This window comes from Anolis carolinensis, chromosome 6 (assembly GCF_035594765.1).
Source record: "Anolis carolinensis isolate JA03-04 chromosome 6, rAnoCar3.1.pri, whole genome shotgun sequence".
Taxonomy (NCBI): Eukaryota; Metazoa; Chordata; class Lepidosauria; order Squamata; family Dactyloidae; genus Anolis; species Anolis carolinensis.
Genome location: NC_085846.1, coordinates 16,375,408 through 16,399,588, shown reverse-complemented (window position 1 = coordinate 16,399,588; position 24,181 = coordinate 16,375,408). Strand labels below are relative to the sequence as shown.

Genomic DNA, 24,181 nt, shown 5'->3' with positions numbered 1-24,181 from the left:
CGGATTCGAACAGCTGACCTTTCGGTCAGCAAGTTCAGCAGCTCAGCAGTTTAACCCGCTGCGCCTGGTTTATTACCAGGCAGCTGAATAGTCCTGCTTGTGTAGAGAAATAAACAAAAGCTACTTGTCTTTGCCTGCCTTAAAATGTCGGTAGACAACATAAGAGTTTTAAAGATGATCATAATGTTAACCTTAAAAATGTAGTATAAACTCCTAGAACTAGGAAAACCTGGTCGTAGAGCGTTCTAACTGAAGGTCAGCTGTTACCAATGGTGCTATGGAATTTGAAGAGGCACAAATATAGTAGAGTCTCACTTATATAACATATATATACAACATGGGCTGGCAGAACATTGGATAAGCGAATATGTTGGATAATGAGAGATTAAGGAGAAGCCTATTAGACATCAAAATAGGTTATGATATTACAAATTACGCACAAAAACATCATGTTATACAACAAATTTGACAGAAAAAGTAGTTCAATATGCAGTAAGGCTACGTAGTAATTACTGTATTTACGAATTTAGCACCAAAATATCATGATGTATTGAAAACAAAAATGCGTTGGATAATTCAGAACGTTGGATAAGCGAATGTTGGATAGTGAGACTCTACTGTAGAAGGAGAAAGGAAGAAATGTTCCAAGAAGAAGGCACCTCAGCACAAACCCTTGTCATGATTGCCTTCCATCTGGAAATCTACGTATATCCTCAATGTGAAAGACCAAGTGGATCCAGAATAGGTCTCCACAGTCATTTATGGATCCACCACCAAGACTCTATCTCTGGAAGACAATCATACTGAGCCATGAGTGATTGCATATGCTGTTAAGAAGTATATTATTTCTTTATTTAGAGTAGTTATGTCCTATCTTTCAGTTCCAAAGATTTCCTGCCCTCAGATTAACAATCTAAACAAGACAAGGCAAAAAGTGGTTGACAGTTGGAGAGCAGATTAAGTCCGGCAGTAACTGGCTGCTCTTCTGTTCCTCAGAGGCCACAGTAATGGCAATTGGAACATGGAGAGAGGGCCTTTCACTCGCTGCTGGGCCAAGGCATGGTGGGGCTGTGTACGGCTGCTCTTCATTCCCTCAGAAGCCACAGCACTGACAACATGGTGGAGAGAGGATTTTTCAGTAGCCAATGGGCCAACGTATGATAGAACTGTTTGTGGCTTCTCCTTTCTTCTTTAGAGGCCAAAGCAATAGTAGTTGGACCATAGAGGAAGGGACTCTCACCAGCTACTGGAACCCAAATGAATATCAGCATCTCAGAGGTCTGTGGACACATGTATCCATCACAGACAAAATAAGCAGGACTTGCTTCTGTGAACAAGACTGATGGTGTTCAACCACAGAATAATTCTCGGGAATATCCCATCCTGGAGAAATGCTGCTTATGGGATCTTCTGGTTCTTTATTTGGCCACTGATGCATAGACACAAGGTTCAGAGATCCCCTCTTGATCAGCCGTGGGCTTGATCTTCACTGAGCAGTGTCTTAGTACAGCATAGGAAACTTCATCGGGGACTGCCTCTGCCACTGGCTCTAGGTTCTACATAATCAGAGAGAGAAAAGAGAAAGAAATTCAGGATGCAAACCTGTCACTACTTGTTTCAGTGATGTTTTGGTGGGAAAACATGAAGGTACGTGATGCCAACCCTCCCCAGTCTGATATCTCCAGTGTGTCAGGTGATAACTCCTTTGACACCGTCTGGATTATGAATGTAGTCTAATACATCTGGAGACCACCAGATTGGAGAAGACTGCAATAAACAAAAACAAGATATTAAAATTGGTGTTCAAGACCATGGAAATGTTGGAACAACTTTATGTTCCAACACTTCTATGGTATGGTCTACCTTTCCATCTCTTTATTCTGACATCCCAGTGCATTGCATACTGTGACCTTGTCTGGATAACTTTACTTTTGGCCATTCAAAGTTCTCCTGTTCCCTAACATGACATGGCCCTGCCTCTTCTGCTTGGCCTTTTGCCTGGAATAGCCTGCCATTATACCTCCATTACTTCCTTCAAACTCCTTCTCCAAATGTTGCTTTCCTGGAAGCGAACATCCCACTGCCCCTTCTCTGTAGTCTGTATCTTCTATTTAAAACTAACCTGAAGCTTTTGTAATTGAAATACATATTATTTCCCCTATTAATACTTCTCACCTTCCCACTCTTTTTCTGCTGATGCCCCCCCCCCCCCCGTCTACTTGATTTTTGTCAGCCGTGCAAGGTAGGGGCCTGTCACACTTGTCACACAATGTGCATAAGCTTTCATAGACCTAAGTCTACTCTGCATCTGAGGAAGTAGATTTACATTAAATTTATGAAAGCTTCTGCTACCAACATCCTTTTCATCTCAAAGACTTTCTCTTTGCAAATAGTCATGATTGCAGTTGTTTTTTTAAATGAGTATCTTACCACAGCCACTGGTTGCTTTGTTACTTTGGCTGTCGAACCTGAAAATCAAAAAGGCACTGTGATTCTTAGGGAGCTTAGGGAGCTTAGTACAAAAATTTCTTGCTTTTCATCTGTTGGCCTTCATATTATTTGTATTGGAACAATTGTGCACCAAGATATTCGTCCCCTGGGCAATGTCCTTGCAAACCACCAATTCTCTCACACCAAAAGCGACTTGCAGTTTCTCAGGTCGCTCCTGACATGAAAAAAATCATTAAAAAAGGGATGGCTCGATATGTAATACAGTAGAGTCTCACTTATCCAACATTCTGGATTATCCAACACATTTTTGTAGACAATGTTTTCAATACATCATGATATTTTGGTGCTACATTTGTAAATACAGTAATTACTACATAGCATTACTGCGTATTGAACTACCTTTTCTGTCTAATGTGTTGTATAACATGATGTTTTGGTGCTTAATTTGTAAAATCATAACCTAATTTGATTTTTAATAGGCTTTTACTTAATGCCTCCTTATTATACAACATATTCACTTATCCAACATTCTGCCGGCCCGTTTATGTTGGATAAGTGAAACTCTACTGTATACTCCACTGAGGAAAAAGGAGACCAGGCATAAGATTCTTTCAACTTAGGGACTTAACTCAAGAGAATTTGTTTTCACCAAAATGATATGTAACTTTCCTGTGCATAATGCATGTTTCAAAGCAGAAATATACAAAGGATAAAATATTTTGTGTATTCCTACCCACCCAGAAACATTTCTATTTTTATACATGGTTTATTTTGTGCAAAATATCGTGGCTGAGATCCTGGTTCAAGATACACAATAACAAATCTCTTTCAGTGCTAGCACCCAAAACTCTACTTTTTCAACAGTACAGGGCCAATAACAGAAGGGTTTCCAAGGCATTAGAAAGCAAAGCGGTGTTTGAGGATGTTCCTAGTCCTATTCTGCTTCACTACTGAGAAATGACTAGGGGCATCACAACACAGTGCTTTGCTCTCCGCAACTTGAAAATCATCTGTTCATAAGAAACCTGTTGTGACTGCACCTTCGGGGACTATGGATGATGGTGGTGGGATCAGGAGAGGAAGGAAAAACCCTCGCGAGGAGGGCTCATTGGAGGAGTTGCACAGGAAAAGGATTAGAGAGCTTAATGGGGAATCTTCTGAGGAAGATTCAGATGGGGAGTTTGGGGAAGAAATGGATGCTGGTGAACAGGTGGTGGCTGAGGAAGTGGGCACTGAATGGGCACGGCCACCGGAGATGTCTGGGGAATTGGGGCCTATGGATACTACTGAACCTTGGGTATCTTCAGGAGCAGATCCCACTTGGGCTGCTTGGAGAAGGGAGGATGGATCTTTAAGTGTGCATGGGGTTGAGTGTGGGCAGGATGATTGGAACTCTGACGAGCAATTAGGCACGCCTGATCCACGAGCCCTAGCTGTGTGGAGTTCTGACTCTGGGACACCTGCTGTTTGGGTGTGGGTGTTTGGACACCCAAGAGGAAGGGGAATAAATTGGGAATGTTTGGTCATTTCACTTTGCGTGTGGCAAGGTGTTGCTGAAGTGCCATTGGGATTTCTGTTCGTTCAAGAAGACTGGACTGGGACTTTGCTTCTGATGTAAGTTATCTGGGTTGCTCTGCAACAGAGGGCTGGAACTGTGTGGGTTTCCCTGGACTACACTCTGATTACTATTTCTAGCTGCTGTTACCTTCGTTGCCTTGGCTCTTTGTGCCATTTCGTGGACCTGGTTTTGATGACTGCACCCTTTTGGACCCTGGACTGGAACACGACCTTGTTTCTGCCTTCTCCCTTTGATTGATGTCTATCCACGGCTCTTGACTACTGGCCTGTCCTCCTGACCCTGCTGCTATCTCCTGTCCTGACCCTGCATCAACCTGACGACGCCTCTTCGCCTTTTCCTAGGAGCTCCTGGTATTATCTGCATCTTTGAAGCAGTTTGCTGCGGTTCCAGTTTATTTGTCTTCAGACCAGTTTGGTGATTCTTTTGAGAACTGTCCCTTTAAATCCCCAGAGCCGGCTGTTTGCAACAGAAAGGGCTTGGACCCACAGTGCCTTTTGCACCGGCTCTAAGTTTGTTTCCCTTGGCTTTGTTTTCCTGTTTGGAGTTTCGGATTTGAGCTACTAATTGTAGCTCTTGGAAGGTTTTTGGAAGGTTCCAAGTCCTTGTTTGTTTTGTCTATTTTTATAAGCCAACTCAATTTGTTTTAGAAGCTGAATTGAAGCACCTTTTTAGTTTTATCTGAATATTTGCGTGGATAATCCGGTTGGCTTGTTAAAACATACTTTTGATTTATATTTTTGTTTGGACTGCTTTTAAACACTGATAGTTAAGTGTTTAAAGCCATCTTCTGTGTTTATGTTTACTTTTTGGCCTATCTCCTGAATAAACTCTGTTTTGTTCGTTAATTGGCGTCTGACTCTTGACAAACCATACACACAACATTAACTTTTGTGCAATTTTCTTCTTCTATAGAGAAAATGTGTTATGATTGAGCCTCATGGCTCTGTTACTGACAGACGTGGGCGTAAGACTCCTCGAGAGTCAGATACTCTCGAGGAGCGAGAGAGAAAAAGACTGCGAGACATATTTGCAGCACCATCTGACGAGGAGTCTTTCGAAGGGTTTACGGAGAGAATGGAGGAGGGGCTGGTTAGCTCAGAGGAGGATGAGATGGATTGGACTCGGGTAAGGGAGGAAGTGGGTGCCACTGGCCATGATGGGACAGAAGATGAATGGGGACCTTCAGGATTAGACCCATGGTTTAGCTGGAGGGATGGGACGGGATCCACAGCTGGAGATGCTGTTGGGCGTAGTCAGAGGTGTTCCAGCTCTGACGAGGAAAGTGATGAGGAAACGCCCGGGTTAAGGAGGACAGCTGACAGTGATGAAGATTTGTAACTGGCATAAAATGGGGCTTGAGAGCAATTGCAAATTGCGTTGGGCAAGGTAATCTGGGCAAACGCTTGGGATCCGTGTGTGTGTGGGACGCTTCCCTGAAGACTTGTGTGCTTTCCTGTGCTGTGACGTAAGTTGATTGGAATCCAGGGTCAGACGGCGGGAGGGATTGTGTGGGCATTTGTTTGTGCAAACCTGTGCTTACTCTTATTAGCTTGACCTTCCGTCGTCTTCTTGACGGACGCCATCTCCTGCTTTGAGAACTCGGACTGAACTGACCACGGCTTGTCTTCCCCCCTTCTTGGACTTGGAAAAACTACAAACGTCTGCTTCTGGCTTTGATCTACGGAACGGAACTGGTCTACTCAACTGCTACAATCCTTGGCTGATTTACTCGTGTTGGAGATCCTGTCTGCTGTGTGTGTGGGGGAGCGACGCAAGTTACTCTAAGCACAGTGTTGGCAGCAGAGAGGAATCTGCTGCCAATTAGTTGCATTCTTTGTATTTTTTGTTCCTTGGCTTTCGTTTCGTTTATACCCAGGCTGAAGCAAGCAGTTTGTTTTTACCCGGATTAAACTCCGGTTTAATCCGGTTTATCTTTTGAACATTTACTTTTGCCCCTTTTTGCTCCTAAAGGCAAAAACTGCCTGGCCCTTGTGTTTTACGGGCATTTTTGAGTTCTGTAATCTAATAAACTCTGTTACTTTGAATCTTGTGGCGTTCTGTCCTTGACAGATTGCCCAACGCCCATAAAAAGTTTATTGCAGCAATAAACCCGTCAGGAAGACGATGGATGAGTTAAGGGCCAAAGTAGATCAATTGCAAACGGCTTTTACCGTTAGCCAAACAGCTCAGGCTGTGAAAGGACATGTTTTGACTCCTGAACGCTTTGACGGAACCAGGTGCAAGTTGCCAACCTTTTTGGCACAAGTGGAGCTTTATTTTTCTCAGCTCAGTGCTCATGCTTTTCCTACAGACACTAGCAAGGTGGCCTTTATTTTGAGTTTGTTGACCGGTCCCGCAGGACAATGGGCCACTAATTTAATTTTGGGAAATGACCCAGTCAAGGACAATTTGAATAATTTCAAAAAGTTGTTAACTGATACTTTTGGGGATCCTCTCCGCACGGAGAACGCTGGGTGGGCTCTGTATCGGTTGAAACAGGGAAAGGGGACTGTTTTGGATTACTTAAATAAGTTTAACCTGTATCGCCACCAGCTGGATTGGGGGGAAAATGCATTCATGCTTTTATTTACTGCCGGGTTAAGTGATATGCTCCAGGATGAATTAGCACGTTTGGAGCCGGCTGAAAGCTGGGACGCCTTAGTAGCTAAGGTGCTGCGTTTAGACGCAAGGTTCGAGGCTCGTAAACACTCAAAAGCAATGTGTGCGCCACCCATGCATGTAACCAAGGCACCTGTGGTGATGGGGGAAGAGCCCATGGAGCTTGGGGTCTTTAAAAAGCTGTCTACAGAGGAAAAGAGCCGTAGGAGGCAGCTGGGCTTGTGTTTGTACTGTGGGAATGCTGGGCATTTTGCCAAAAATTGTAATGTGAAACCTTCCCAGCTTTCGGGAAAAGGCCAGCCCTAGTGCGACGTGAGTCCAACGCACTAGGGCTCCTCAAGCAGTCAACTGAGGGGAGGAAGCATGTTTTCGTACCCATTACATTATCTGTTGGGGGAAGGGAACTTGTTTCTACTTTGGCACTGCTGGACTCAGGGGCTACGGTCTCCTATGTAGATATTGAGTTTGCTAAGAAGCATGGCATTCCTAGAGTGCGCAAGGCATGCGACGTGTGGGTGGAAGGAGCAGATGGGAGATTGCTGGAGACTGGGGTGGTTAACCATGAAACCTCAGCAGTAACGTGGGAGGTGCAGGGAGTAACGGGAACGTTTGTGTGGGATATTACGAGCTTGCCTAGATATGACGTGATCCTGGGGATGGATTGGCTAGCTGTAGTAAACCCACAAGTAGATTGGGCAACACGTAAAGTGATCTTAAAGAGGCAGGATTGTTGCACTCTAAATGTTACTCATTCTGATATGGAGGGAGTGCCTGCTGAGTATGGGGAGTTCTCTGATGTATTTTGTAAAAGAGAAGCGGACAAATTACCACCGCACAGGCCATATGATTGCGCCATCAAGTTGGCAGAAGGTGCGAAACTGCCAGCAGGGAGGCTGTATGCCTTGACTGTACCGGAAAGGCAAGCTTTGCGGGAGTTTCTAGATGAAAATTTAGCCAAGGGGTTTATTCGCCCATCTAGTTCTCCAACTGCGGCACCAGTATTCTTTGTAGCCAAAAAGACTGGGGAACTTAGGCTGGTCTGTGACTATCGGATCCTAAACAAATACACCATTCGGGATAGGTACCCGCTCCCTTTAATCTCGGAACTGTTATCAAGGGTGCAAGGGGCTAAGGTCTTTACCAAGCTTGACCTGCGGGGGGCCTATAACTTAATCCGTATACGGGAAGGGGATGAATGGAAGACGGCATTTAACACGTGTTTCGGATGCCACGAGTTCCGAGTCATGCCTTTTGGGCTTTGTAATGCTCCTGCGGTATTCCAGAGGTTCATGAACGATGTGTTCAGGGACCTAATTGACCAATTTTTAGTGATTTATTTGGATGATATCTTGATTTTTTCTAAGGACGAGAAAGAACATCGTCAACATGTCAAGCAGGTTCTGCACCGACTGCGGGTTAATGGGCTTTTCGCCAAGGCTTCCAAGTGCGTCTTTCATGTGCCTGAAGTGGAGTTCCTAGGTCATGTAGTGTCAGGTAGGGAACTTAAAATGGACCCACATAAGGTTGACGCCGTCAACTCATGGCAGGAGCTGAAGACTAAGAAGGATGTACAAAGGTTCTTGGGTTTCGCTAATTACTACCGGGAGTTTATTCCGAATTTTGCAAAGCTCACGGTACCTTTGACGCAGCTTCTGCGCAAGAAACAGCCATTTGTGTGGGGGCGGGAAGCTCACGAGGCGTTTCTACAATTAAAGTCTAGTTTTCAATCGGACAACATACTAACCCATCCTGATGTTGACAGACCGTTCGTGGTAGAAGCGGACGCTTCTAGCTACGCGTTGGGGGCTGTATTGTCTCAGAAGGATTCCTCAGGGACCTTGCGTCCCTGTGGATTTTACTCGCGGCAACTAACACCCTTCGAGCAGAACTATACCATATGGGAGAAGGAGTTGTTGGCGATTAAGGTGGCGTTTGAGGTGTGGCGGCACTGGCTTGAAGGGGCACGGCACCAGATCGTGGTCAGATCTGATCACAAGAACTTAGAGCACTTGCAAACAGCAAAGAAGTTAAACCAGCGTCAAATCCGCTGGGCTTTGTTTTTCTCCAGGTTTAACTTCAAGGTGCAGTTCGTGGAGGGGAAGGCAAACTTGCGGGCCGATGCTTTATCCCGCAAGCCGGAATTTAAGACCAATGAGCAGGTAGTATGTCAGACCATCTTGCCTACTGCCTCTCTGTGTGTTGTAGATAATGAGCTTGGGTTACATGACCAGATCCTTGAGGCTCAGAAGGATGATGTGTGGACTCAGGAGCAACTGATGCTGCTCTCTGCAGGTAACCGTACCATACTGCCACATCTCCAGGATCAAGACGGGGTATTGGTGCGTAGGGGGCAGGTTTACGTACCAGTGGGGACCCTCAGGTTGGAGGTGATTAGAGCCCACCATGACGAACCCATGGCTGGGCACTTTGGCAGGTTCAAGACCGTACAGCTTATCACCAGGAGCTACTGGTGGCCAAAGATGCGGCAAGACATTCTGCGCTTTTGTGACAGCTGCGCCGTTTGTCAGCAGAGTAAGACGCCTGTTGGGCGCCCTAGAGGGTTGTTATCGTCTTTACCTGTTCCGGAGAGGCCATGGCAAATCATTTCCATGGATTTTATTTCAGATTTGCCTAAGTCTGGGGGTTATACTTGTATTTGGGTGGTGGTGGATTTATTTAGTAAACTGGCTCATTTTATTCCTTGTTCAACCATTCCGGCGGCCCCTACGTTGGCCTTACTATTTACAAAGCACATCTATCGTTTGCACGGAGCACCCGAGGTGATTATTTCAGATAGGGCTCCGCAATTTGTGTCACGCTTTTGGAAACACTTCCATGAGTGTTTGGGGACTAAGTTAAACGTGTCTTCAGCTTTCCATCCGCAAACGGATGGACAGTCGGAACGGGTTAATGGGCTCTTAGAGCAGTATCTGCGTTGTTTTTGTTTAGATCAACCCACGGCTTGGGTAAAGTGGTTACCGGTGGCGGAATTTGCTTACAACAATGCGGTGCACACGTCTAGTCAGCATACGCCATTTGAGCTAACTTATGGTTTTCACCCACGGGGAGGTGTGGCGCCGTCGACCAATGTGGTCTCTTCGGACCCTGTGTACCGCTCTACGGAAATGGCTGCATTGCATGATGTTGCCCGTCGCTTACTGTTGGAAGCTAAGGCAACGCAGAAGACTCAGGCTGACCGCCACAGGCAGGCAGGGGAGGAGTTGGAAGAAGGGGATTTGGTGTGGTTATCTTCCAAACATATTAAACAGGCTGGGGGAAAGTTTGCGCCTCGGTATTTGGGTCCCTTTCCTATCGTTAAAAAGATTTCTTCTGTTGCGTTTCGTTTGCGTTTACCGTCTAGTTTAAAGGTCCATCCAGTCTTTCATCGTTCGCTGTTGAAACTTGATACCTCTAGTCGTCGTGGTGCTATAGCGGAGGGTATCACTGCCACTTCTCCGCCATCGGGGGAGGAGGCCTTTGTGAGAGGGGATAGTGTTATGATTGAGCCTCATGGCTCTGTTACTGACAGACGTGGGCGTAAGACTCCTCGAGAGTCAGATACTCTCGAGGAGCGAGAGAGAAAAAGACTGCGAGACATATTTGCAGCACCATCTGACGAGGAGTCTTTCGAAGGGTTTACGGAGAGAATGGAGGAGGGGCTGGTTAGCTCAGAGGAGGATGAGATGGATTGGACTCGGGTAAGGGAGGAAGTGGGTGCCACTGGCCATGATGGGACAGAAGATGAATGGGGACCTTCAGGATTAGACCCATGGTTTAGCTGGAGGGATGGGACGGGATCCACAGCTGGAGATGCTGTTGGGCGTAGTCAGAGGTGTTCCAGCTCTGACGAGGAAAGTGATGAGGAAACGCCCGGGTTAAGGAGGACAGCTGACAGTGATGAAGATTTGTAACTGGCATAAAATGGGGCTTGAGAGCAATTGCAAATTGCGTTGGGCAAGGTAATCTGGGCAAACGCTTGGGATCCGTGTGTGTGTGGGACGCTTCCCTGAAGACTTGTGTGCTTTCCTGTGCTGTGACGTAAGTTGATTGGAATCCAGGGTCAGACGGCGGGAGGGATTGTGTGGGCATTTGTTTGTGCAAACCTGTGCTTACTCTTATTAGCTTGACCTTCCGTCGTCTTCTTGACGGACGCCATCTCCTGCTTTGAGAACTCGGACTGAACTGACCACGGCTTGTCTTCCCCCCTTCTTGGACTTGGAAAAACTACAAACGTCTGCTTCTGGCTTTGATCTACGGAACGGAACTGGTCTACTCAACTGCTACAATCCTTGGCTGATTTACTCGTGTTGGAGATCCTGTCTGCTGTGTGTGTGGGGGAGCGACGCAAGTTACTCTAAGCACAGTGTTGGCAGCAGAGAGGAATCTGCTGCCAATTAGTTGCATTCTTTGTATTTTTTGTTCCTTGGCTTTCGTTTCGTTTATACCCAGGCTGAAGCAAGCAGTTTGTTTTTACCCGGATTAAACTCCGGTTTAATCCGGTTTATCTTTTGAACATTTACTTTTGCCCCTTTTTGCTCCTAAAGGCAAAAACTGCCTGGCCCTTGTGTTTTACGGGCATTTTTGAGTTCTGTAATCTAATAAACTCTGTTACTTTGAATCTTGTGGCGTTCTGTCCTTGACAAAATGTTTTTGGGCAGAAAGCAGTATATTTTTTGAAAACTATCAAAAATATCAATGAAATGAGTCAATGTGGTATAGGTAGGGAACAATTAAACCTAAAATGTAAGGTTCTATAATGAATTACTTGTAATGCAAGTACTTGTATAAGTGAAAATATCAGCAGAAACTTCAACAAATTTGAGGTCTTCCACCAAGCATGAAGTGGTCCGGAACCCATACTAAAAGTTTAGTGACACATCTTTGTAGCTGGAAGAGCCAGAACAATAGTGTGATTGAGTGCTGGACTACAATTCTTGAGGAGTATGAATTCCCACACAGCTATGGAAACCTACTGTGTGTGATCTTGGGCAAGTCACACACTCTCAGCCTCAGAGGAAGGCAAGGACAATCCCCCTATGGACAGATCTTGCCAAGGAAACCCTGTGATAGGTTTGTCTTAGAGTCTCCTTAAGTCAATAACAATTTGAAGAAATACAGCAACATCCTCATAGCTGGTCAACTGAGAAAAGTTTCAACCAGAATGACATAGCCTGGGAATCAGATACCAAAAAAGAAATCTTAAAGAATGAGTGATTCTGGGTGCGTACAGGGTCTGTTGTGTGTAATACGTTTTATGTCTTTGTTTGAATGTTAGGGTGAACTCTTATATTTAATTTTTTTTTAAAAGAATAGAAACCTAGATTGAAAATAGTGGGTAACATGTAGAAAGAGCAATTCTATAAGTTTTGAGTTACTGATAATAATATGTACTCAATGTTAGAATTAACCGGTTGATTGACTAATGTAGATATGCATGTACATTTCAAAAGGATTGTTATCTGACTTTATCTCCTATAATTTGTTGTTTTGTTATGTAACATATCATTAATAAACTGTTTACCCCCCCCCCCCCAAAAAAAAAGAATTAGTGGTCTAGCCCTGTCAAAATTGAAGTTCCTAACTATAAGAAAGTCCACAATGGAAATTATATAGATGGTACTATATTCCAAGCAGGACTGCGGACCAAAAGGTCAGCGGTTTGACTCCGGGGAGCAGGTGAGCTCCCATCTGTCAGCTCTAGTTCCGCATGTGGAGACATGAGAGAAGCCACTTGCAGGATGGTAAAACATCAAATATCCAGGTGTTTCCTGGGCAACATCCTTGCAGACGGCAAATTCTCTCATACCAGAAGCAACTTGCATTTTCTCAAGCTGCTCCTGACACGAAAAAAAGTCTTCTGGGAAACAAGGGGAAAGCAAGTAGCTACACAGAAAACTGAAGCTTCTTCCTTTATAGCAGGATAAACCTTCCTCAGTTTGGGGACTTTTCTCAAACATTCCCCATATGCCCTTATCTAAGCTTCCCTTTGTCATCATAAAGGTCATAAAACTGTTTACTGTATTTTCTCTTTCCGACACAAGATAAAATAATTGACCAGGGACTAACTAGTACAATGCTGTGCTCATAATCAAATATCTTCCCTATGAAACACAGCGCCTATCTAATAGCACTTCAATTATGCTTGCTTTAATCTCATTTGTTGTAGAGTAATCCACAGAGGGTCCACTTACCCTTCCTCCTTTTTCTATAAAATATGTAGGTAAGCAACAGTACGAGCAGAACCAGAAGGAGACAGCCTGCAGCAACATTTGCCCAAATAATTATTGGAATACTTTCTGTAAAATAAGGATGGCTATGAGTTTCATGACTGTGAATGGCATATCCTCCAACCATCCTAATTTTGCAATGACTGTCCTGAAATGTCCCAATTTTTTTATTCTTCTCCCACTTTTCCCCTTCATCCTAAGATAATCAATGTCTGCAAACTGAATTCAAAGTGCAAACGCAGGTTATGCTCTGTTATCTCTGTTACCTCTGCATGTTCAGGCAAAAGCATATTGTTACAGTCTCTCCTAGTTTTTTGTGTTCTTTCTTATTAATAACTTTTGTCATTTTGACCACATTATGTTGATGATTGGCCAAATATGCCCCTGTTTTTATCTGTGAAATTTTGGAGGGTATGTAATGGTATGTAATTGGAGGGCATGTAATGGTCATGACTTTAACTAAAGCTCTTTCCCCACATTGGAGCTCAAACAGGCCAATTCTAGAATATAGTGTTCAGTTCTTAATGCTTCATTTTTAGAAGTATGGAGATAAGTTGACGTATGTTTGGAGGAAGGCAACAAGGATTATGTATGTATTTTTTTCTGCACAGAAAGTGGTATTTGTGTACAAACGTTATGCAAAATAATGTTTTTTGAGCAGATTAACCTTATGCTGTTTTTTAAATGCAGAGTAAGTCTCTGCATACAGCATTTTCTGCACAATAAACAACTTTTCCTGTGCAAAAAGGACAAAATATTTCCATTTCAAAAATTTATTTTTTTAAATGCTTTTTCTGCACAGAAAATCTTGTTTTCTGTGTAAAATGTCCATAAGCAAATGTGTAGAACAATATACAAACTCCAAACATTCCCACCAGTCTAGGATTCTTCTTAAAATGTATCCGTACTAAAAAAAATGTTCAGAATAGTCCTTCCAACTCTAAAAGATTGTACTATAAAACAATCCAGATGAAATTCCTCACCTCTCACAACCAGCTGTGCAGGATTACTTGGCACTGACCACACAAAGGGATTTCCACTCTTGTGGTACTGACAAGTGTAGTTGCCTGCATCCTCCAAGTTGATAATTTGTACAAGAAACCTTGCCCTATTACTCCCTGGTTCTGTTTCCTGTGATGCTCTCAAATCCATTGATTTGTGTAGGAAAAATGTCAGATTGTTCTCTGGTCCCTCACAAAGGATTGTGACATTCACTCCTGAGGGATACTCTTCTTGCAGTACCATTTTGATGGAGGGTTTGGGGAAACCATGATCTACATGTTGAAAAAGAATAGAATGCAATCCACAGAGTTGTGTAAGTTTGCTATTCAGCTATACATACCTCAATTATATTAAGTCACAGATAAACCTTTTAAAATTCAAAATGCACTAGATGTTGCTAATAAGATTCACATGTGGCATAACTTACCAGAGAGCCTCTGTTAAATTGAATTTATATTTTCATATAATGTGCATTCAGTATATGACGAATGCAAAATGTAGTGGTCATCTTGAAAAAAGCTTATGAGAACAGTATGGGCATAGCTTCTGTTGTGAATGCGCCTTCAGAGACTGAATGATAGTGGTAGGATCAGGAGAAGAAGGAAAAACCCTCGGGAGGAGGGCTCGTTGGAGGATTTGTTTAGGAAAAGGGTCAGGGAGACTGATGGGGAGTCTTCTGAGGAGGATTCATGTGGGGATCCTGAGGTGGAAATGGATGCTGGGGAACAGGTGTTAACGGAGTTCGTTGAGCTATTTTTTGGACTGTTGCTTTAATAAACTCTATTTTGCTCTCTAATTGGCGTCTGACTTTTGACAGCTTCCAACTGTCTCAATTTGGTATGGACACTTTCAATTAATGCTACATTGTCCTGCTTTTTCAGTTTTTTAAAAAATGTTCCCATTTCTTTCCCATTTTCTCACTTTTCACTTCTCTATTCAGCTTATTTGAATTTCTGGAAACTACTTCTAAAGTAATTTGCACTCGGTAAACTCAGCTGAGGGAGGAGAGAGAGGAGAGGGCAGATTCTTGCAGTTTGCAGTAAGGTTGGCCAAAGCAAATTGGTGCAATCTTTCCAAGTTTACCAGTGTTTCCTTATTAATACCTTTTGCCACATTGATCACACTATGGTTTTGCTTAGCCACACATAGTCTAGTTTTCATTTGTGAAATGTGAAAAAAATTGTATTATGCATTTCTTACCTGTTACATTGAGGTATACTCTCTCACTGAAATGGGAGTATAGAGAACCAGAGTCCGGTTTGTAGTCACACCAGTAGATCCCAACATTCAATTGAGTAACATTGTCAATGGTAAATGTAGCTCCTTTCCTGCCTCCTGTTTCCTCCTGGATAATATCAAGAGCCTCTTCCTTAATGAGAGAGTATTTTGCCCTTCTATTGTTTTCATCCTTACAATGGATAGTAGCACTTTCCCCCAGAGGAACCAGTTCTTTGGGCCTCACTGCTATGGATGGCTTGAGATGAACCTGTACTAGAGATGAAATAAAAACAAAAATTCCCTGGGAATTTCACTATACTGTCTCATGCATGTGCATTCTCTAGAGAAGCATACATAATCATATTTGGATCAATAGATAAATATCCCCAAGATTAGACTCAGACGTTAAAAATTGCAATTAATGACACAAATACAGTTTTAGTCCTAATACATTAAACACATTGATATTACTTGGTTTGTTACTCATAAATCATTTAACTTCTATTCGGTTATGTGGATTTCATATTGGACAATTCCTATGTTAACTATAATGAATTTTTACTACTATTAGATGGCATAATTAAGTTACATTTCAAGAATAAAGCAGAGTGAGAACTATTGATTTTTGAAGCAATCGGCACTATTTTCTAGTTACTTTATAAAATAGGCATTTTAGAGTCATTTTAAAATTTACAGTAATACCTTTTTCTTATCAGCCCAATAGATTTTCCAGAAAAAAACATGTTTTGGGTATATGGATTACTTTTGAAGCCTTTGATAATAATTTCATTATCAAAGTATAGTAAGCTCTTTTAAATATGGGCCAAATGACCACATTTCAATGCCATTTTTCTAAATTTATTTAGAGAACCAGTGTGGTGTATTTCAATCCCCCAATTAGGCAATGAAAGCCCACTGAGTGACCTTGGTCAAGTCACACTCTCTCAGCCTCAGAGGGCATCTAGGCCAAACTCGGCACAGAACAAATTTTGTGAAGAAAATCCCATGATAGCTTCACCTTAGGAAACAACTTGAAGGCAAACAGCATCATTAACAATGTTATTTAAACCTTTAATAGGCAACATATTTTCATTCAAATTGACTGCTGAAGAGCCAACCAAACAGTGACATTTGCTGTGTATGCTAACTTATTTCTCATGAGACTAATTCTGGACAAAGGGCTCTTTAATTTACCAATTCTAATAATTATTCCATGCTCTCCTATTATCCTGACTGGGTTGGAACAGTCCTTTTTATGTTTTCATTCTGTATTGTATACAAGTGACAAGTATAAGCAACAATTGCATTAACTAGCCAAACAGGTACATTGCAATATTCTAACAAATCTTTTCCCTCCTACCTCACACTCATGAACCCACAACCCATGACCTCTGTCACTAGTACTCAATGTGAATCCATATCTAGTAAAATCTACCCTAATTTAGTACATTCCTCTGGCGGCTACTTTAAAGTCAACATTTCTTTCCAAATATTCAAATATCAGCCTCCATTTTTAGCAAACTCTTCACGATTTCCTCCCTGGATATCATTAGATAGCTTGGCCATTTGAATAACTTTTATCCCCAATCCTTTTTAGATAGTTCTTTTCCACCTTTCCAAGATTTTTCTGTTGTCAATCTGCAACAAAGCTATATTGACTAATTCTCTCCCTAAATATTCCTAAAAGGCACATTTCTGGATTTTTCCTAACCTCATTGGTAATCATTTTGTTGTTTCTTTTATCACCTTTCCCCAAGTGTCTTGTACCATCCTACAAGTCCACCAACCATGGAAGGAACTGTCTTTCTGCATCTTACACCTCCAGCGTTTGTTGGGACGGTCCTGATCTCGCACTTTCTCTACTGCTTTAAAAATGTCCCAGTTTTCTTTTCCCACTTTGACCCTTTATCTTCAATCTACTTTTTTGCTGTGACCCTCCTTGAGTCATGAGTAGAGGTGGGTAAGAAATAAAATTATTATTTATTATTACTACTATTATTAATTCAATACTTGCTCTTCCTCATTAAGAACTTTTGTGATATTGACTGCAGTCTGATAGCTGCTAGACCTTTCTAACCAGGACATTTCTAAAATGTAGACAAGGTTATAGAGAAAGCTCTTTATCTGTCACCTCTAATGTCACTGAGGTACATCTGCACTGTAGAAATAGTGTAGTTTGGCACCACTTTAATTACTATGGCTCAGTTTTCTGGAATCATAGGAGCTTTACAATGTTCTTAGCCTTCTAACTAAACTACAGATCTCAGGATTCCATAACATTGAGATGTGGGAATTAACGTGGTGTCAAACTGCATTAATTCTACAATGTAGATGCACTCTGTGTTATAGGAGAAATAAGTGAAGACAAATCTCTTAGGGAGCTTCCAGAATAGACTTAAACTGCTTTAAAGTGGATTAAGGAAACTAGCTATGAAGCGGGTTTAAGTTTCCACGGGCAATGCATGACAGAATTGTACTAAATATTCTCTTAACACATCTTACTGAGAAAACCCCAGAACAGGAGCTCCTTAGTGTTGCTAGTAGTTGGAAATGACACATTAACACGAGAAAACTTACTTATACTGAGCAAGGCTTACCTCTTATCTTGATGTATGCTTTCACACTGAAATGTGACCATTCTTGAAGAGCACTTACAAAGCAACACCAATAGATTCCTCCATCTAAGGATCTGGCATTGGAAACAGAAAATGTAACCTCATACTTCTCTGCCTGCTTCTCCATCACATTTTCCGGTGATACAGTTCCTTTGACCAGAAGGAATGTCATGTGTTGGTATCTTTCGCTTTTACAGCTGATGGTGGCATTTCCTCCCAGAGCAACCACGACACTGGGGCTCACTGAGATGGAAGGGGCTGGATAAACTTGTCCTGGATTAGAAAAGGAGATGTAGGAGAAAAGTTTGGAAACAAGAGTAGATGCAACAACTTGCTCTCTAACATTTCAGAGATGAAAATTGGGATGTGCCACCAAGCAACATCAGACTGCAGTCATAGAATCATAGAGTTTGAAGAGACCTCAGGGGCCATCCAGTACAACTCGCTGCAAGAAGTAGGAAAATCTAATTCAAAGCACCCCTGACAGACGGCCATCCAGCCTCTGCTTAAAAGCCTCCAAAGATGGAGGAGCCTCCACCACACAAAAGTTCCTAATGAGGAAGAACAAAGACCCTAAGGCCCCTTCCACACTGTCCCTAAATTCCAGTATCTGATCCCAGGTTATCTGTTTATCCCAGATTATCAGGCAATGGAGATTTATATAATCCAGTTTAAAGCAGATAATCTGGGATCAGATCCTGGGTTATAGGGCAGTGCAGACGGGGCCTAAAAGAGACTGCAGCAATTTGCTTTTTGCAGAGTTGATTGGGAAGGGCAAGATCCTCCCCGCATCCTCTCCTCAACAGGTTAGTTGAATGCAATCTACGTTTATATTTGAACTCAGCTTGCAGCCATTGAAGTAAGCTGAGGACAGAAAGTGGGAAGCAGAGTAACAACCTGGGACATTTTAAAGGCAGCTGAAAAGCGGGATAATAGAGGCTTAATGGGGAATGTTCCTGCCAAACTGGAAGAGTTGGAGGACATGCCCACCATTGCCACCAAAATGTTTGCGAAGTTGGGAGGACCAACAAAACAGCCTGCCATCAAAGATTTCAGAACTTATGCAGGGAGAAACGGTGCTTCACCATATGCAGTAGTTTCAGTTGTGCCCTAAAAGAAAACAATAGCCTCCTGAACTGCTGAAACAAGGAAATGTTTCTTTATAGCCAGGCCCGGTCCAATGTGGAGGCCGTTGAAGCGGCCGCGTTGGGCACACGTCAAGGGGGGCGCTGTCAAGGCCTCATGTAAATTTACCGAAGAGGGAGGCGGCGGTGGCAGGAGCTAGGAGCTAGAAGAGCTAGGCCTCAAATGAGGCCTTTGCCGAGGGGGGAGGCGATGGTCCCTGCTGCTGCCGCCGCCTCCCTCCTCGGTGAACACGGAAGGACTATCTGGGGCCTAGCTATTCTCATGAGGTCTCGCAAGATTTCGCGAGAATAGCTAGGCCTCAGTAGGCCTTCCCCGTTCGCCAAGGGCGGAAGCGACGGCGGGACCATTGCCTCCCTCCTCAGCGAAGGCCTCATCTGAGGCCTAGTTCCTCATCTGAGGCCTAGCCTCCCTCTTTGGCAAACGCAGAAGGCCTATCTGAGGCCTAGGTTTTCTCGCGAGAATAGCTTGGCCGCAGTAGGCCTTCCCCGTTCGCCGAGGGCGGAGGTGGTGGCGGGACCATCGCCTCCCTCCTCGGCGAAGGCCTCAACTCACCTCCCTCCTCGGCAAACGTGGAAGGCCTTCGCCTGGAGGGAAGCCGCTGCCGCCGAAGCCGGTATGTGCGGGGCCTTGGGGGTGGGGGGCGCAATTTCAGGGGGGGGCGGCGGCTACAAAGTTCGCTTATAAAGCAAAACTACCTAGGGCCGCCCCTGTTTATAGGCAGCTCTAGTTAACATTCTGCCTTACAGCCCATTATAAAAGCTGAACTTTCCAAATATTCTTGTGAGGCTTTCTGAGGCTGTTGAACTGTAAACTCCCTTTACCTCTAGCCAGTAAATCTAATGGCAAGGAATGCTGGGAAATAGAGTCCAGTGATATCTGGAATATACAGTTCATTTATCTGATTTTGTACCTAATTTTTTAACAGATTGTATTTTGCTTCACTTACGAGAAAAAAGTTAAAACTGATTGCTTTGCATGATGGTTGGTTTACATGAGAAAAATGGTAAAAGGTTTAGACTGACCACAAGAAGAAGAGAAGGCTGAGAGGAGACATGATAGCCATGTACAAATATGTGAGGGGAAGTCATAGGGAGGAGGGAGCAAGCTTGTTTTCTGCTGCCCTGCAGACTAGGACGTGGAGCAATGGCTTCAAACTACAGGAAAGGAGATTCCACCTGAACATCAGGAAGAACTTCCTCACAATGAGGGCTGTTCGGCAGTGGTACTCTCTCCCCCAGACTGTGGTAGAGGCTCCTTCTTTGGAGGCTTTTAAGCAGAGGCTGGATGGCCATCTGTCGGGGGTGCTTTGAATGCGATTTCCTGCTTCTTGGCAGGGGGTTGGACTGGATGGCCCATGAGGTCTCTTCCAACTATACTATTCTATGATTCTATGATTCTAAGTCAAATTTAGAAAAGTTGCCTGAATTGTTTTATACTTCTTTTAATGTCTTAAATCTTGAAATCGTTTATCTTGTATAAGAAATATGTGGATTTTTAGCAGAATCTTTAAAAAGGCATACACAGCTGCTCCATTTGCACCAGCCAAATTCAATACGGTAGAGTCTCACTTATCCAACACTCGCTTATCCAACATTCTGGATTATCCAACGCATTTTTGTAGTCAATGTTTTCAATATATCGTGATATTTTGGTGCTAAATTTGTAAGTACAGTAATTACAACATAACATTGCTGCGTATTGAACTACTTTTTCTGTCAAATTTGTTATATAACATGATGTTTTGGTGCTTAATTTATAAAATCATAACCTAATTTGATGTTTAATAGGCTTTTCCTTAATCCCTCCTTATTATCCAACATATTCGCTTATCCAATGTTTTGCCAGCCCGTTTATGTTGGATAAGTGAAACTCTACTGTAGCTACAACTTTTCGGAGCAAGCAGAACAGTTGGTTTTTACTTGGTTCGAAAATATCATTATATTACATTATATCTTCTTTTAACCTCAAAACTATTGCTCACAACTTAGGACAGTTCACAGAAGAAGAAAATTATGTATACATAAGAAGAAACACAGAAATATATAAAGTTCAACAAATTATCTATATATATAAAAGAGTGATGGCATCAGGGCAGCGGACAAAACAACAAAACTACAGGCCCCCCAACCTCGAAATTTGACAACACAACCCATCATTCACGGCTCTAGCTTGATACAACAAAAAGAAAAGAAAAATAAAGTCCTAATTACAGGGAGAGCAATAATAGTTTTTATCCAATTGCTGCCAGTTTGAAGGCTAAGCTCTGCCCACTTGGTCTCCTAGCAACCTACTCAGCCCAGGGGACAGGCACAGTTAGGCCTCACTTAGGCCTCTTCCACAGATTATCAGATTTTAACTGGATTATATGGCAGTGTAGACTCAAGGCCCTTCCACACAGCTATATAACCCATTTAGAATCTTATATTATCTGCTTTGAACTGGATTATCTTGAGTCCACACTGCAGTATAATCCACTTCAGTGTGCATACTAAACATAAAGACAACCATACAACAGACATTCAATACCACCACTACCTCAACAATTTCTCACCAACACCACCAGACAACGCCACAGCAACGCGTGGCCGGGCACAGCTAGTAGTATCTAAAAACATTAATTAAAAAATTGCTACAGTTCTCTATTAAAATGTCTTTTCTTAGCAGCCAGCCAATGGCCAAAAGCACAACTGAATACTTTTGTACAGGTTTTAAAGACAAGGCTCCTCCCGGAAAAAAAGAGACAGCAACACTAATCCAGCACCCCCCAAAATTACTGAACACACAAAGATTCAAACCAGCACTTTTAAGCACTATAGTAAGCAGTAACAGCTCTGGAACTGGATGCAGAACTATCTGTTTTTATCATATTTAACCGTGAAGTTCTTTCCAAACCATATCAAAGAAATCTGCAAAGTTTAGCAATTTTTTTTAGAAACGAAGCTCTCTGCCATCCCTCGCCAGAGGCAAAGAATTTGGGCCTGCTACAGATTTTACAGACACCATAGCATCATTACAGACACCATAGCATCACAAGCAAATCAAGATGAGTACAAAGAAATCTTGTAGCATCCTTGAGACTAAAGACCCTTCCACGCAGCCATATAATCCAGAATATCAAGGCAGAAAATCCCACAATATCTGCTTTGAACTGGGTTATCTGAGTCCACGTTGCCATATATTCCAGTTCAAAGCAGACAATGTGGGGTTTTATTGAGCTGTATTGAAGGGGCCTAACTCTGAGAAAGATACATAATATAGGTGGAACTTAATCACATGAAGTAGTCGAAATTAGTTTTAAAATTGCTTAAAATTCCATTGTATACTAAGACAGACTGAAATGACTATGTCTTAGAAATGTGGTTGAATAAGACCATGGCATTTAATCCATGTTCCTTACCTACCTCACCACCAGAAGGATGAATGTTTTGATTTTCTGTTGATACTCACCTCTCACCATGCATCCTTGCTTGGTCAACCACCACCCTGGAAAGACAATTCTATTAGTTGGAAGAGATCTGAGCAACACCCGAACCATGCCAACCCTTCTGCTTGTAAATACGAACCAAGAAAGATAATGCCAAGTGAGGGCTTCATGCTGAAGGTTTTGTAAACACCAGCAGCCTATACACTTGTAGCGTTCATATCACCAGGATGAAAGACCTTCATTTGGTGCAGTTTCTAAAAATTCTCTGTGAGAATTCTTTCTCTCTGCAATGTTTGTGTCGTTATATTGCCTGACAAACCACATCCCCTTCCAGATTTGTAACCATGAGGCAAAATCCAGCGGAAATGAACTGTTCTCAGAAAGCAACTTTGTTTCTTCCTTATTCAAATAGTATTTGAAAATAAGAAAACAAATATAAAAGGCAAAATTGAGTTATCAAAGCACTGCGGTTTTTACAACATAATCAGACAAATACATTATCTAAATTGAAGAATGTGTTTTCTTTTGGTAGTACATAAAGACATTCTAGATTTCAGTGTAAAAATATTGTGACTCTAGAGCAGGCATGAGCAAACTTCAGCCCTCCAGGTGTTTTGGACTTCAACTCACACAATTCCTAACAGCCTACTGGCTGTTAGGAATTGTGGGAGTTGAAGTCCAAAACACTTGGAGGGCTGAAGTTTGCCCATGCCTGTTCTAGAGAGACAGCATGGTCATCGAACTATAACTCTGGAGAACAGGTTTCATTCAATTCTTTGTTTGGCCATGGCAACCCACTTTGCGCAAGTCACATAACCCCAGAAAACCTCTTGATTGCTTTACCTTAGGGTTGCCATAAATTCAAAACTACATGAAAGTTTAGAACAAATTGTGACTCTTTCCATCTTTCTTTCATCTGATGTGAACAGTTGTTTTTCATCATCCTGTGATGGCTATCATAATCATCCTTGTTACTATATATTCCATATATTAAATCAAAGCAGTGGTGGGTCTCCTGTTCAGTATTCCTGAGATGATAACCAGAAGAACACTGTAGACCTCATTTCCCAGCACCTGAATTTTCAGCACCTTGGAAACACTTTGTTTGAAGTGCCATAGGCTAAAACTGTAGTGTCTAGTGGCCACATTTGGCTATTAATGACTCTAAACGTGAATCCCCAGCAGGTTGGGCAGATCATAAGTCTAGCCTGTTATCTTTTAACTACTGAATAGGATGATAGACCAAAACTTTTTTCTACCAGGCATTTGAGGTTTTTGAAAGCTAGAGGTTTTAGGGCAGTGCTGGATTGTGTCTGTGCTGGGAATGATGTATATACTGTAAACTCTACTTCCTTATTTTGCAGAAAGAGGAACTTTTCAGAGTGTGTGAATATTTGCCCTTTCTATTCTTTTCAGAGACAATTAAACAGAGACAAGATGGAACTTGGACATATATTCAGCGGTTACATTTTGTCTACATCCCCATATGGACCCAATGGTGTTAAATGTCTCTGCCTGCTTGAAATCTCTCAACGGAACAGCAAAAACATCACCTAAGACAAAATGCAGACCTGTGACTCCAAAATTGTTACTTTTCTTATTTTTATCATCCTTTGCTTGATGAAGAAACCAGTAGATCAGAGGACCTCAAACCTTTTAAACCGAAGGCCATTTACGATCCCTCAGCTGTAGGGAGGCAGGACTATAGTTTGAAAAAACATAAAAGGATTCCTATGCACACTGCACATATCTTATTAGTGCTGCAAAAAACATGAAAGAACAATACAATATTTAAAATGAAGAACAATTTTCACCAACATAATCTTACCAATATTTCAATAGGAAGTGTGGGTCTGGTTTTGGCTGATGACATAGTCAGTCAAGTTAACTAGGATTGTTG

At 42.5% G+C, this 24,181-nt stretch overlaps 1 protein-coding gene across 1 annotated transcript; it reads right to left on the bottom strand.

The window, feature by feature from the left end:
- Positions 1–825: 825 nt before the first annotated feature.
- LOC100562642 (immunoglobulin superfamily member 1-like) lies at positions 826–22,314 on the bottom strand. The gene is made up of 7 exons (XM_062957126.1): positions 22,305–22,314; positions 17,694–17,984; positions 15,079–15,369; positions 13,860–14,150; positions 12,820–12,945; positions 2,431–2,468; positions 826–1,556 (listed from the first exon to the last, which is right to left on the bottom strand). The coding sequence occupies exons 1-7, from the start codon at positions 22,312–22,314 to the stop codon at positions 1,419–1,421; spliced, it is 1,185 nt and encodes a 394-aa protein (XP_062813196.1). The 3' UTR covers positions 826–1,418.
- Positions 22,315–24,181: the final 1,867 nt, after the last annotated feature.

Bases quoted from the DNA above. Each gene is read 5' to 3' on its own strand.
- LOC100562642 (XM_062957126.1), bottom strand. The intron at 14,151-15,078 runs GTAAGAAATGCA...TTCAACATGTAG, and splicing joins AGTATACCTCAATGTAACAG to ATCATGGTTTCCCCAAACCC. The intron at 1,557-2,430 runs GTAAGATACTCA...CTGATTATGTAG, and splicing joins CAAAGCAACCAGTGGCTGTG to AACCTAGAGCCAGTGGCAGA.